We start from the raw sequence: 15,322 nt of genomic DNA on the forward strand, positions 1-15,322 counted from the left end.
AAACGGTTTCAGAACTCGAGAGTCCTTTTCTCTCCCTGTCTCCTTCATGTTCAGGCCACCACGTGGGAGCCGTGGCTCAAAACTTAGCAGAATGTCGTACTGTGTACCACTTCTTGATGGCTTCTTTTGCACCAGGAACTAGGTTAAGTACTTGGCGGCGCTTTCATTCAGTCAGTACGATCAAGTAACGTAGATCTGAGCATCCACGTGCTAAATGGGGAAACTGAAGCCTTGAGAAGTCAATTTCACATAAGAAATGAAGAGGCCAGAATCTGATCACTGGGCTCCCTCTGTAGGGAGGCCACTCTCAAAAACACGTATGTGGCGAATGTGATGGGAAAACGTAGTATAAAGTGAAGTAGTGTGCTGCTCCGTCATTGAAAATCAGCTGTCATTGAGATAGCAGGTTTTCCCTCTGCCTGGGACACGCCAGCGTCCATCTGTGTGCATTTGAGGGACCACAGGGATTACCATGTACCCCTGTCACGCCTCAGGGAAGGTAGCAAATCATCATCCCCCTTCCCTCAATGTTCTGACCCAACCTTGGCAAATATCCTTCTAAAATGAAGGTGGAGGACGAGAAACAGAACAACTCTCCAGGCTGTGGGATAACTGCCATATTTCCTGGTTAAGTAAAAGATTATCACACCTGACATTCGAGCCTGTGAAGTGAAGACGTATCTTGATGAGAATCTCATGCGTGCATTGGGTCAAATGCCTTCCAGTGTATACGGACTCTTTGAAAGAGAACAGAAGTCTGTTCCCCGGTACCTGGATTTGCTTTTTTGCTTTCTGTATGTTTATGAGTGGTATTGTGGTTCTCCAGTGAAAGGCACTTCCACTCAATGTCTTTGTGCTGCTCTGTGCTAACAATCACAAGAAGTAGGTATCCAATAATTTAATATAATAGCTACTATTGCAGATTAAGGGAACTCCCATAGCTGTGTCTTGGAGCCCAGCTTTTGGGCTCTGTACCGAATTCTCTTTCTTTGGGAGGATTGACACCTGGGGACTCGGTTCAGTTGAGGTTTTTTCCATATCCCGTACGTACACGCAGAATACTAAGTTCTTTATTACCTTACAAATCAATTGTCTGGTGATACAGCTGGACAAGGAATGTTCCAGAAGACTTCAGTTTTGACTTGAGCTTCTTGTAATTTTCGGATGATGATGCCAGCTTTTACACAAAGGATGAGCAGGCCAGAATGGGGAGCCATTTTGTTGAGGAAACCGGAAATCCTCACCCTTTTAAAAACTGAGTGACAGCCGACTAATCCCACATTAGTTCCTAAATTCAGGGTTATGTCTTCTGCCTCCCTCAGACTAACGTCACTTCTCCACGTTGAGAAAGAACCAGAGCGGCATTTGGCATCTGTTCCCCCCACAAACCCAAAGCACTGACCCTTTGTTTTTAGTACTTTGCCATTTTGCTTTTGCTTTTTTAATTTGCTTGTGACTCTCTGCTTCCCCCATCTTTTTTTTTTTTGGTACAATGATTCTTACCTTGTCTTTCCCCAGTCCGTTTCTGACCTGGAGAGACGTGCAGCATGTTATTGTCAGGACTTCCCGTGCAGGACATTTGAACGCTAATGACTGGAAAACCAATGCTGCTGGTTTTAAGGGTGAGAACTTCTTTCATATTCTGTCACAGGCAAAATATTTTTATTTTTCCCCCATTTTAAATGGAGAGCCGGAAGTAGAATCCCTCAAAAGAAACTTGAAATTGTGTGCTGACACACAGAGAGCTTGCTCTTTGAGTAAATAAAAGGCAGATTGATTTTTTTTTTTAATTCAAACAACACCTAAAAGGCAGATTTCCTTGGCTTCCCACATCATAGGTCAATTTCTTAAAAGACAACCAACTTCCACGTAGAGCCGACCTATGGGGCTACTAATTAGAAAATTAGTTCGTTTGCTGTCATTGGTTATCTGAGTGGTGTTCGTAACAATGTATGTAACTTCCTCCTCTTCGATAGTGATTACTTCCACTTCAAAAATGACCTGTATATTTTGTTCACTGTTAGTTTCTAGGCCGTGCTTGCTCTACATTTTGTTTTTGTTGTTGTTTTTCTAAACTTCCACAAATAGCTCATCTAAAACATTAGTTTATGCGAATGAAAAGTGCTTATGAAGCTTTATAACATACAGCCTTTATATGGTTTTGCACATCGTATCGTAAGTGCTGCCTGTTTTTCCCGTGGCTGAGGATTGTAGTTCCCGCAAACTGTCTTACTAATGGTAGGCAGTTCGTTTATCATCGTCCATAGCATAAGTTATCATAAAAAGAAAATAATTATATAAAGCAGTTGTCCTAAAGTTTCACGTGACTTAAATTTTAACCCACTAATTTGTTAGAGCCAAGATTACTCTCGGTCATATCTGCAGACTTAAATTTACTCCCAAATAATGTTGGTATCATTGTATATCCCTATGGATGAAAACGAGTATCCCTTACCACAGGGAATAGCTACTGAACAATTGAGGTTCTCATCCTCAGTTCTTTGGTAACATGTCGAATAATCCTCGGCAGGTCATTGAGGTATTCGGGGCCCTAACTTTCCCATCTTAAACATTTTAGAAGCTGAGTAATATTATCTACATACGATTTCTTAAATATGATTTTAATATCTCTTTAGTGAATTATACCCAACATATGCAAATATCCATGCTGGAAATGTAAAATGTAATCTTAAAAATTACTTACAGTTATAGTCTCATGCTTAGCCAAATATACCAGATAACCAGTGTCTTATAAAATACTCCTTTGGTTAACATCTTCACTGCAGACTTCACTCCATGTTTAGAAACAGAAGAATATCCCTCTGCTTTAGAGTAATATCACACACCTCTCCATACTCTCAAACTATATAATGCAGCAGTGTTCATTGAGCTTTTAATCTAAAGAGTTGTAAATTCTTGTCGGGATCCCATTGTCTGAAGGCCACATCAAGACACTCAGTCCCAAAATAGCCATTGTTAACGTGTGGCATCAAAAATATGTGAGATTTCAGTCGTCGGAGAAAATCCAGGATGCACTTGGCCATAGGTGTGTTTCATTCTGATGAGCCTCTGCACCCTCCCAGCTCTTACTCTCTAAATCCATGAGGCTGGGAGGTAGGTCTGGGGAGGGGGGAAGAAGGGACCAAAACATAACCTTGGCCGGTTCAGTGCTGCAGTGAACTTCTTAGCAGAAGGTTCAGGGGGACTGAGTACATTGACCTCCACGAAGCTGAGGAATCAACTCTAACCCAAATAAAAGTCTTAGTGTTACTTATTCCTTTTTGGCAAGTTAAAAAGAGCAAATGGTTCTAATAAAAAACGCAACTCTTTTGAAAACCTCTGTTGGTTTTGGAGAGGGGGAAACAGAGGATTTAGACCAACTCCCCAGATCCAAACCTGAAGGGAGTCTGAAGGGGGCTATACAGTGCTCTGGCGAGGAGGAAAGAGCATTTTACTCTTGCACGTGGCAATATTTAGTATAATATTTCACTCTTCTCTTAGCTTGCTGCCAAGAGTAACAATTAAAGTTCGCTTTCTCATAGATGAATTACCCTGAACGGTCTGGACTCCCAGTGGAATTGTTTTGTAATTCTGTTGATGGCAAGCCCCATATTTCATCTAAACATGATCATAATAAGAATAATTTTTTAAAGAGCTATATTCTTCCTTACCCTAAGCATTACCATCCCCTCCCTGGTGTCCCACAAATAAAAATGATTAAGGCAGAGGCTCGCAGGAGAAGCCACGTGCTTTGGGGAAGGAGAGGATGCAGGTCACTGGGATAGAACAAAGATGGGCGACTTTTTATGAAATAAGAACGGAACAAACAAACAAACAAAAATAGCTAATGCTTGGAAGGGCTTCGTGCAACAAGAGCTCAGCAAGAACCCGTATTTTAAATTAGGTCAGCCAGCTTTTGCAGGCCTCGCTTAGCAGGAACACATGGCCACACGTTTCTCCTTAGACAGGAGAAGCTGAAAGTTGCTTGCGAACAAGAGCCTGTGGCCACGCTGCTCTCTGTGCAACTTAGTCCTAAGGCAGAGCGAGGTGTGTGCCTGAAAGGAACCTGAGCCATCTGTGCTCCCCAGGAGGATTGCTTTTATTCCCTTAATGTTGAGCCATTTAAGTTGTTTGAAGAGTGTTTTAAAAAACGAAACAAAACACAAACGAGAAAAAAGAAGAAAACCTGAGAAGAGTTTCAGGATTGCTTGGTGTAGGTACGCTTCTGCATTGGGAATGTCAATATCAACATGAGAATTTCCTTCTCTCATCAGGTAAAGCAGAAGCAGCTGAGGGTAGCAACCAAGTCAGTATTGAGGTCTTGTCATTGATACACTTGATAGTCATCAGTGATAATTTCAGAGAAGCCAACACCCTAAAGAACAATTTCTCACCAGACCCTGCCAAGTCCTGACAGCTCTGCATGCAGTGTCCTTACGTTTCTTCAGACATGGCCATATGTAGTACACCCAAGGCAGAGAGTAGGACCAGATGTTCTAGCTGCTGGACCGCTGTGGGCCCCTCTGAGAGGCCGACTCGATGCATTCTAATCCACATGTGTTACGAGTCCCTCCAGCAGCAGCTGCTGGCTGCCTGTTCACGGGCACAGGCAGGCTCTCGTTCAGGCAAGGAGCTTGGCCTTGAAAAACCAAGGAATGTGGCTCTCTGCTGACTCGTGTGTTTCTCCAAGAGTGGGATTACCCTGGAGGAGCATGCTGATGAGCTGGGTGCACAGTTTCCTCCTCCTTTTTCTGTGTTCTCATTATAGTAACATGCTATAAACGATCGGATGGTTAGATTAGCTCACGGTGAAGGGAGCCCCAAAGCTGAAAGCTACTCATCAGTATTTTTATGCTAATGGTATCTTCATTTTTAACAATTTTAATTGAACTAAGATGATTCTGCTTCGTAAAAAATAATACTCTCTTATAGTACAGTTAAAAGGTCTTTTGCAGAAGATCCGTTTTAAAAAATAGTCCAGTGAGTACATACCTATGGAAACTGCCTAAACATTATTTGGATGGTTCATTGTGTGAATACTTTTGGCTAAATTTCATACACCTTTTGACTTTAAACTTCCTCCAGACGTAGTTTCTTCAAAAATAAATGGAATAAATACCATGCACTTATCAAAGAATCTCCTTGGGGTTATTCATGAGGATAGGAAAATATTTGTATGAGGCCAGATGAACAGATGTGATATTTGCCACTAGAAAACTGAAATCCGAATTCCTGTATTTTGCTACCGATCAGCAATGCCGGGAGATGACTTTGGCATTAAATCATCTATTTGGGGTTTTTTTCCAGGGTTATTTCCTTCTCTTTTGATGCCTCTCCTTCCCTCTTATGAAACGTCTTCTCTAGGTTTTTTTTTTTTTTTCTTTTCTATGCTTTTTAATACCCTGTCCATGCTCCTTAAAATGCACAAATCAGCTGTAAGAAGCAAGGGCTTTTTGCCATTTGAGTGGTTTTCTTCACAAAAGTTAATTTGTGCCGTCTATTTATTTACAAATACTTGCTGAGTACCTTTAGCACACCAGCCCAACACATGTTGCAGTGTACCCAGAAGGGGGAGGCAAACGGAAATGTCAGGGGGGCCCCGTGGCATTGCTTAATCTGGTCTGGCCACTGTATGATTTACGTACAGAAACAGAAATTTACATTGCACTTTTCTTCCCTTCCGTCAAGCCCGAACGATCTGCCAGGTCATGTTTATAAAAAGTGTCGATGCAGACTTCCCTGGTCATCGAAAATGCAGCCTAACCTCAGCAGGAAAAGGCATCTGGTATAGGGACTATCTTTGGTGGCGAGTCACGGATGTTTTGACCAGTTCTGTTTGTGCACAGAGGACACATGGACCAACCCCACCATGCTGAGGACTTTCATTCTGCATTCTTCTAGAATCCCCAGCTCCTATCATTTCAGGAAGCACTTAGCTCTTTGTAATGACCCCCTCTGTTCTGCTTTAATCTGTGGAACCTGCAAATCCACTGCCCCCATCCCCCTCAGTTGCCTGGGCTGTGCCCTGCAGGCTGACCCTCCCCCCTACCCCCCCCCCCCGCCACCTCCCCCCAACTCATACCTGTGGTTTGTGGATGCACTTACAAGCACAATTGAATGCATGCAACATCGGTGCTCTAGTTTTTTTCAAAGTGTCTGTATTTGGATTATATGACTGTATACAGTTAAACGCTCTTAAATTTAGGAACAGGAATAGACATCAGATAATAAATTAGGACCTTCTGTCATCTTTACTAGGCGAAAGAATGAAAAAAATGTCATTGAAAATCAAAAATGACAACTAAGTGAGCGAGGTTACCACGCCTTCCATTTCACTGCCCTCCCAGACTATGTAAGTCTCTCTTTTTCTACCAGCATGTCGCTGAAACCTCTCCATCCCCACTGACTCTTTCTTTGACCACCACTAAACTACTAGACTTTTTTTTTTCTTTAAATATCTAACTGCTTTCCCACTGTGGGAAAACAATTGACAGTCTAACATGACTTCTTAGCCTCCAAGGCCCTAACTTTTAATAACCTTTATTACCTTTAATTGCCATCATTTTATTTCCACTGGTAGGGCTGGTAATTTTAAGATGTTCCAATATATTTTTAATACCTACCTGTCTTGCTTTCAGTTTGTAACACTTATTAAAAAGAATTAGCAGTGCTGAAACAATTAAGCATGCCATGTGTTGAATTGAAACTAAAGGTTTTGAAATGTGTTCTTTTTTGAGTGTGTGAAGTGATATCTGATGTATTACCGTTTGGAAGGGTAAAGCTGTATTTTATGTTATTATTTCACTGCACAAATACTAGTTCACCTTTGCCACTTAGCATGCTGATGTGATCTTGGTAGCGATGATTAAAGCTACGCTAAGGCACCTTAATTGGTAATCTGCACATCATGTTTTTGAAGAAAGGTCAAAGTGAAATGTTATTCACCTGGTCAGTGTCAGGGGTGACAGAATCAGACGCTTGATTCCAGTCCCCGTCGAATCCATAGAAATAAGTCATTGAGTTCTTCTCTTCTAATGCAAAGGAAAAGGGGAGCAAATACATTTGATAAAATGTGCTCATTGGAAATGCCAGCTGATTTTCTTTCAAGATTCCATGTTTTATCCTATGGTACTCTGTGAACTCAATTTCATTTACTATATATTGACTGAGAACCTTTCCTTTTCCTGTTTACTGACCATCAAATACATGAGCTCATCTTCTTGCTCATTTACCAGAAAAAAAAAGATGTGAATCACATAATTTCAGGATTTTGTCTTTATCCGTTCTTCTGGAGGATGATTTACCTAAATACCTACCTGCGAACAGTAACATGGAACCCCTGACAGGAAACGGCTCCTTACCCTAGAGTCCTGTGTCCAAAATATCCACTTGTCCCATCAGAGTGTTCCGCTCGTACTTCCTAAATATGCGAGGTTTAAAAATGCCTTCTACCAAGGAAAAATGTTGTTTTCTCCATATTGAACTTTGAACGGAAGCATTAGGTTTGTTAGACTTTGGGGGTGTTTTGTTCACTTGTGTTTTGCTTTCTCATCCCTAAGTATGTAAGTTTTAAATGCATGTGGTTTCACACGTAAAATCCATCTTCAAAATGGAATTAAAATAATGGTTGCTCTAAGTGACTATTATCTATCAGATATAATTAGTTAATGAAGGGAGTTATGTGTGGAGTAATCTGTGGCTTTGCCACAATCTTACGAACCTTTAAATTCTAGTGGACAGTCTGTTCTTGATATTTTCTGTGGCCTTTGAGGAAGCCAATTAAAGTTTTTGTATCTTGGTTTTTTTAGAATGTGGGTAACTCATACCAAACATAATGAGAAGGCCGCGTTGAATGAAAAGTGCTTTGAAAATGGAAAATACCAAACATAAAAAGAGTCCTTAAAAAAAAAAAAAGAGTCTTAAATGTATATTTTCATATGTCACAGCTTCCTACTCCTTGAAATGAGGATACAAATATAGAACTATGTTGTGAATTAGAATGCTGTTTTGGGGCTGAACTTAATTAAATTACCTTGAGTGGGGCAGGAGGAAAAATAAATTAAGGACTTTGTAATGAAATCATCACTAATACATCATACACGTTTTATCCCATAATTGCATATCAACATGACTATGGTATAATCATATATCAAACAAAGCTATACTTAAATTATTTTTTGCAAATTAGTTTTAATGTTTAAATGTCACCTTGGCTTCAGCCTACTAAATCTTAACAGTCGTAATTAATTGCTTCAACATAGGAACTAGTGATAGAAATCTGAACCGATTATAGCTATCAGTGTCCTACTGACTCTTGAGTCATTAATATACAGTATGCAAGCTGTGAGCATAAAATATTATTTTTTAACAATATGCAAAAGCTCGTACACTTCAGAGAGAGTCGATGTCTCTTTTTGAGTAATCACCTGATGAAAATCAATTTCACTAATTCTAATGAGGCTGGAGTTCCCCGGGTGTTTTTGAAAGTCTTCCTTCAGCATATGAGGTTGACTATTCATGGTAGCAAATCTTGATATTTTGTGGTTACAACTGATATTTTAGGCTAAGATAAAAATCACCAAGCCCTAAACCTGGTGATTACAAAGGGTGATCAAGCAGGGCCAATGCTATTTTCAGGCCAAAAGCGTGTTGTGACTAAAAAGTAACGAAATGGATTTCTGTGAAGTGCTAATAATTGGATTCTGAGTCCAGTTACAAAATAAGATACCCAAAAAGGATTTAAGCCAAGACCATCTTATCAGAATACGTATATGCACACAGACACATTCTCTTACAAAAGCTTTTAAAATTCAATCATTTTCTTATTTGGAGTTTTGGGTTTATGCAAAACAGAACAAAAAAACTCACTCAGCAGAGTGCTTCCGACCCTGGGCTCCAAAGTCAACCAGCCTGGGACCGATTCTCAGCTATAGGGACAAATAGTGTATGTGGTCATCTGTATACATTCTTAATCCTCATTACCGGAGTCCGTTTACGTAGGATAAAAAGCACCATTTTAGGGCACCAGGGTGGCTCAGTCGGTTAAGCATGTACCTTCGGCTCAGGTCATGATCCCAGGGTCCTGGGATGGAGCCCCGCCTCGGGCTCCCTGCTCAGTGGGCAGTCAGCTTTTCCCTCTCCTCTGCCCCTCCTCCCCACTTATGTTCTCTCTCACTCTCTCTGGTCTCTCTCTCTTTCAAATAAATAAATAAATCTTAAAAAAATTTAAAAAACCACACCATTTTAAGTGTACAAATGTATACACCCACGTAACCATCACTACAATCAAGGATAGAACATTTCCATCACCCCAGAAAGGTCTTTCGTGCTCTTTTCTCATCCCCTATCCCCCCAACCCACTCAATGCAACTGGTATCCTTTCTGTCACTACAGATAATGTTGTCTTTTGTAGACTTTGGTATAAGTAGAATTATTCAGAAGTGACTTCTTCCTCTCTGTATAAGATTTGTGAAATTCCTCTAAATCATTGGGCATATAAGGTGTTCATTACTTTTTATTGCTAAGTGATACTGCACGGTGGGAATATACCACAGTTTCTTCACTCATTCACGTTTTCATGGACGATTTTGTTGTTTCCAGTCTGGGGTTGTGAGTTGAGCTGGTATGAGTATTCACATACAAGTCTGGGGTGTGGACAGACACAGCTCTGTAAACATGAGGTAGTCAGAAAAAGCCTAATTTAAACAGGGACCCTGAAGAGGGAGGCCAACCCAAATGGCTAACCAGATGTGTAGAGCATCGGGCCAGGCAGGCAACGTAGGCAAAGATTTGGTCAAGGGAAAGAGGGAGGCCGTCAGAGCTGGCGTGCGTGGCAACGGGAAGGCTGAAGAGAACAGTATTGTAGACAGAATTTGGCACAGTTCTTCATTCATAGTTTGCACGCAGGTAAACCTGCCATCTGCAGGTCACGTGTCACTCTCACATTTAATATCGAATTAATAAACAGTTAATATTCTGTTAAGATTTGTGTCCACGGTGAAAATTGAGCATAGATATGTGCGGACGTGCGTCGAGCTGTGGGCATTGAAACGCTGTGGGTAACTTAGAGATGCAACAACCTCCCCTACCTCTTTCAAATGACTCCCCACTTTATATTCACTTCTTTCTTGTAACAAACCTATTCTCTTGTAACACATCTTTTTAGTCTAATTTAAGTTACTGTTTTCATCTGTCAGTGATTTTAGTTGCGGATTCTGGATAAAGGGCTAACCTCCTTGGTTGTGTGCTCTGTTTTTCTCTAAGACTACTTGGATTTCAATGAATGGGCTTGAACGTATTGAGAAAACGCATAATCTGCTGATCGTTCGTGAATTGGGTTAATGTCACATATATAAACTCGATCAGAGGCATAAACAACTGTAATAAGAGGGTGGAAGACGTTGGAGAACTTGACTTAGCATTGGGAACTGAAGCTCATCTGAAATAGGTCCTAGGGTGGCTACTCGGTTTACCCAGATGCGTTATTTTGTTTGTTCGCATTTCTCGGAGAATTGGGGGCTAAAACTGGATGAGACCTCCACAAGGAAAGCAACAGTCGTGGAGAAGGGAGAGAGGGTCCAGTGTGTAAAAAGGGCAGGTGAGGTGTGATGAGGAAAGTAATTACAAGGAAACTGACATCAAAGCTATTGAATCCCACAGTTAGGAGTTCTCATTTCATTTGAAAAACATTTTGGAGCCCCTGCAGTGATTGGAGAGAGTTAGTGACAGTAATGACATTCAAGCGAGTTGATTCTAGTTGTTTGATGTCAGAAAGACTTTTATTTCTTAAACTGATGGTGTAAATCCATTGGTCCTATGATATGTCCTACAAAGTGACACGTAGGTAAGACACCGACTTGGTAAAATGGATGCGAATTCTCTTGCGGTGATCATGTTATATTATCTTAGTATGCAGTTGTATATTCCTGACCTTAAAGGCGGTGACATTCAGTGAAATGTTTGATCATCTCTTGCCTTCTTTCTAAATGAGGAGAGTTCTAGAGTTGAGATATATAATCATTTTTGCTAAACTCTTTTTTTTTTTTTTTAAGGAAGGGAAAGAAATGCTTTTTGAAATGACTGTTTAATAAACCCAGGGCAAAAAGTGCGAGGACAGGATGGCTCCTTGAAAAATGTCAGGCCAGAAATTGTGCTTCAAGAAGGCCTCACACATTCTCCTCGACCAGAGTCTTTTCACTGGTTATCCTCGTTCGCCGTGACCTTCGGAAAGCCACTTAACTTCCAATATTTGAACTATTTTTCACATGCAGTTATAGTCTTTGTATTTGCCATGTGACTTTGCAGAAATTTAAAGCCGTCAAGCAAGCAACATAATTCTGGGCTAGCCTCTTGAGTTGTTCTAAGACGGGTGCAGGTCATGTGACAGAAACATTGAGAGTTTATAAATGGCTTTTTGTCTTTCTTAAGGTTTCCATGAATATTTTTTTCTGTGTCGTGAAGCAAACTTAGAATTGTCTGGGATCCTAGGAAACTGCATTGCTTATTTGAACCCACCAGAAGCTACCACTATATACTTTCTTAATATACTGCGCAAGATGGTTTTGTCTGGAAATCATCTGCTTCTTTTCATGTTGTATCCTTAGAAGTATTCTCTGAGGCAAGACAGAAGATAGGTGTTCAGCTTTGTTCTAGAATTTGATATTGTGCATCTCAGAATTCGCTGTTGAATTCCAGCCACATTTGGCTAAGGAATCAGAGCAGATAGATAAAAATGCAAGAAGTATCTCGGATTGTATGATAGGGCTGCCATCGTTGGTTGTACAGGTTATTAACTGCACTAGGGAACCAAATGGAAGGGTTAGGTAGAGACAGAAACCCAGCCTGTGATCCGCTCACCAAGCCGTGTGCCCCAGACGGGGATGACATCCACCTAGGGAAAGGGGTACCTTTCTCTGGTTCACGGAGATCCCACACGGCCAGCTCTATTGCATAGAATTCCGCTGTGATTTCTCTCAAACTTGTCGAAGGCATGATTATCTTTTGGAAGATATCTATCCAGAGATGGTTTTGCTCATTTTAGTCTTTACCTGTTGCTTCAACCTTGACATTCACAAAACCTCCATTAGCAAACTAGCTCAGTGTTACTAGAGTCAAATAGAACCTTCCAGTGTCTCTGATGATTTCATCACAGCTCTCCAGACAAAGCTCAAGGTGAAATCTTAGAATTCTAAGTGAGTGTGCGTGCTAAGTACAAATCTATTATTCTTTTCATAGTCTTTTTACCTTCTCTCATTTTTGTGACCAAAAATGATCGATGTTTCATGAATTCAGATGTACAATCACTTCATCTGGGGCCGGTAGAAGACTCATATTTGCGGTGAAGCGTCTTTTTGAATATTGACGTGTGGGGTCTGCCTGAGCACAGACATAAAGCAGTGGTGAAGGCTTTCTTCGAAGCTTCTGTGATTACCATCAAGCTGTCATGTGAAGGTGCTCCCCACGGACCATCTTGTCTACTGTCTGTGGAATAGAGTTTTAAATGTGAAGGGAGCTACGTGACAGAGGCACACAGGAGAAACTCTGATTGGAACTTGTAGATACCAGCTTGGACGCTGACAACCAGTGTTCCCAGCGTAGACGGCAGCACCAGTTCTCTGCCCCAAATCCAACTTCCCGTGACCAAAATGGTGGTAAATGGGCACTGAGTCAGCTGTGAAAACTGGTTCAGGATCCATGAAGGAGCCCAAGTAAATAAGAAAAAAGGGCCTTCTGATGACTCTTTATTTAAAGTACGGTTTTAGTAAGGATGACATAGCCCATCCTTTTTTTTTTTTCCTTTCTCTCTGGAGAGCTCTTTATGTTGGTGCCAGTTCATGGAATATAAACCAGGCTCAAAGACTCAGAAGGAAATCCCAAAAATGATTCCTGCCCTAGCCGTATGCGCAACTTCCTGAGGCCAGGGCATCCTGCAAGGTACGACTACGTGCCCGGCCATTGCTTCGCAGAAGCCATCTGGATACATCTGTGAAATAAATAGATCCAGACTTCTTTTTTTTTTTTCCCTTAAAATCTCAATTCAGACTCTTTACACATGTTCACATCTTGCTAGCCTTAGGCATTTCAAAGCAATTAAACTTCTATCACACATCCCAATAATGGCTTCAACAGGCTTCGCTTTATGGTGTTAGACCAGAAGACACGGTACACCCTGACGTTTCCAGAGTCATCGTTGCAAGAGCCGGAGAAGAAGGGTGTTGCGATCGCTGCTGGTTGTTAACAAATGGGAACTTGTTCTTTGCTACTCAGTGCCATTCTGTCACCTGCACGTGCCTGGCTAGCTCTAATAAAAAGAAAAAAAAATGGCCTAGGCTTGAATATAAAATAAAAGATCTTTTCCATGTTGTTAATATCTTCACACTCAGAGAAAATCCCTGGTAGAAATGACTGAAGAAGGTCATCCTCAGCAAGAACAGGGGAAAGGGTTATGGGCCAGATGTTAACTTTCCTCCCAAGCCCCACATATGTCTTTTTCTGCCCAGGATATTTTAATGAACTTTGAAGAAGTGAGCACTTTTTATGCAGCTGACTTGCAAAAGGCAAAGAAGATAAAAATGTTCCCATGTTCATTTGTGGAAGATAGATAAACTTTTGAAATGTCTCCACCCCCTTCACCACCTCGTTATTCTGAGGATGATGCTTGATTTGAGAAATGAGTTGCAAGAAACACTGTGTGTCTTATAGACCGCAGTAATCGACGGACACATACCTGGCACAAAGAGGTTCTGAACACTGGGGACTGAGTCGTGTGACTTTGGGCAAGTTCTTTTAATGTTTATGAGGCTTATTTTTTCAGCTGTAAAATGTGAATAATACTATCTTGCCAGTAGGACTGTTGTAAAGATTTCATTAGTTAATATGTAATAAAATGCATATGTAAGATGTTATTTTTACCTCCCATATAAAATTTCTTCTGGGCATCTTATTTTGGGAAGCCCGCTTGCTACACTAAATGTACTTCAACTATAGAAACAGTAAGATTAGATAAAATAGATAGATTTAAATGCATTAAATAGAACCTTTAGAGCCTATACTATTTTCAACATTGTAATCGAGCTCGATGCTGTATCCCAACTCGGTCAAACCCAGATTCTGACCTAGGAATGAACAGACTCTGACTCCTTGAGTAATGTGCATCCAAAGAAGAAAATATCTAGACCAACCTGTGCTCAGTGAGTGCGGGATAGGTTAATTAAGAGAACTTATCTTCCTAAAATATTTTAGGAAGGGGAAGCAAAAATATGTGTGGTAATTCATAGGAAAGACATTAGCATGAGCTGCTGGAGAGCCACTTTTCATTTCTTGTGCTGCTGGAATGAAGGAAGGCTATTGAGGAATCCTGTCTCCAGAGCCTCAGCCCCCGAGTTGGAGATGCTAACCTAATTAACCAGGCTTTATTAGCGGGGTCCAGGAGAGATGCCAGCTCTAATACCCTCCGGACGTGGCTCTCACCGGGGGGGGGGGGGGGGTCCCTGCCCTGGACCAACAACATCAGCATTACCTGGGAACTGGTTAGAATCTAATGCAAATTCTAGGCCTTCATCTCTTCCGTGTTTTTTTTTTTTTTAATTTTTTATTTAAGTAGAGTTGACACTCCGTTTTATTTGAGTTGACACTTTTTTTTTTAAGTAGAGTTGATACACGATGTTACATTCGTTTCAGATATACAGCATAGTGATTCAGCTTCTCTGTAGGCTATGCTGTGCTCACCACAGGTGTATCTGTCACCATATGCAATTACAGCGTCACTGACTGTGTTCCCAGTGCAGTGGCCTTTGTGTCTGGGACTTACTCATTCCATCGCTGGAAGCGTGTAGCTCCCAATCCGCTTCATCCCCCCTCCCTCTGGCAGCCATCAGTTTGTTCTCTGTATCTATAGGTCTGATTCCACTTTTTGTTCATCCATTTGTTTTTTTAGATTCCACTTAGGAGTGAAACCATATGGTATTTGTCTTTCCCAGTCTGATTTATTTCACTTGGCATATTGTCACAAATGGCAAGATCACACCCTTTTTTATGGCTGTGTAATATTCCCGTGTGTGTGTGTGTGTACACCACATCTTCCTCATTCAGTCATCCATCTGTGGACACTTGGGTTGCTTCCATAATTTGGTTATTGTAAACAATGTTGCAGTAAATCTGTGGATACACATATTTTTTCAAATTAGTGTTTTTCCTTTCTTTGGGTAAATACACACTAGTGGAATTACTGGATCATGGGGTGGTTCTGTTTTTTAATTTCTTTAGGAACCTCCATACTGTTTTCCACAGTGGCTGCACCAAATCCCCATCCCACCAATAGTGC

General features: G+C 41.0%; 1 protein-coding gene across 2 annotated transcripts in view; it reads left to right on the forward strand.

The window, feature by feature from the left end:
* PCSK5 (proprotein convertase subtilisin/kexin type 5) overlaps window positions 1-15,322 on the forward strand; it is a 451,769-nt gene that overhangs the window by 227,577 nt on the left and 208,870 nt on the right. For both annotated transcript variants that reach the window (XM_026518823.4, XM_026518825.4), the window contains exon 10: window positions 1,519-1,622. In XM_026518823.4, the coding sequence (XP_026374608.1) occupies window positions 1,519-1,622 (104 nt within the window). The remainder of the gene's footprint in view (window positions 1-1,518; window positions 1,623-15,322) is intronic.

Source organism: Ursus arctos, unplaced genomic scaffold (genome assembly GCF_023065955.2).
Source record: "Ursus arctos isolate Adak ecotype North America unplaced genomic scaffold, UrsArc2.0 scaffold_33, whole genome shotgun sequence".
In the NCBI taxonomy this organism is placed as follows: Eukaryota; Metazoa; Chordata; class Mammalia; order Carnivora; family Ursidae; genus Ursus; species Ursus arctos.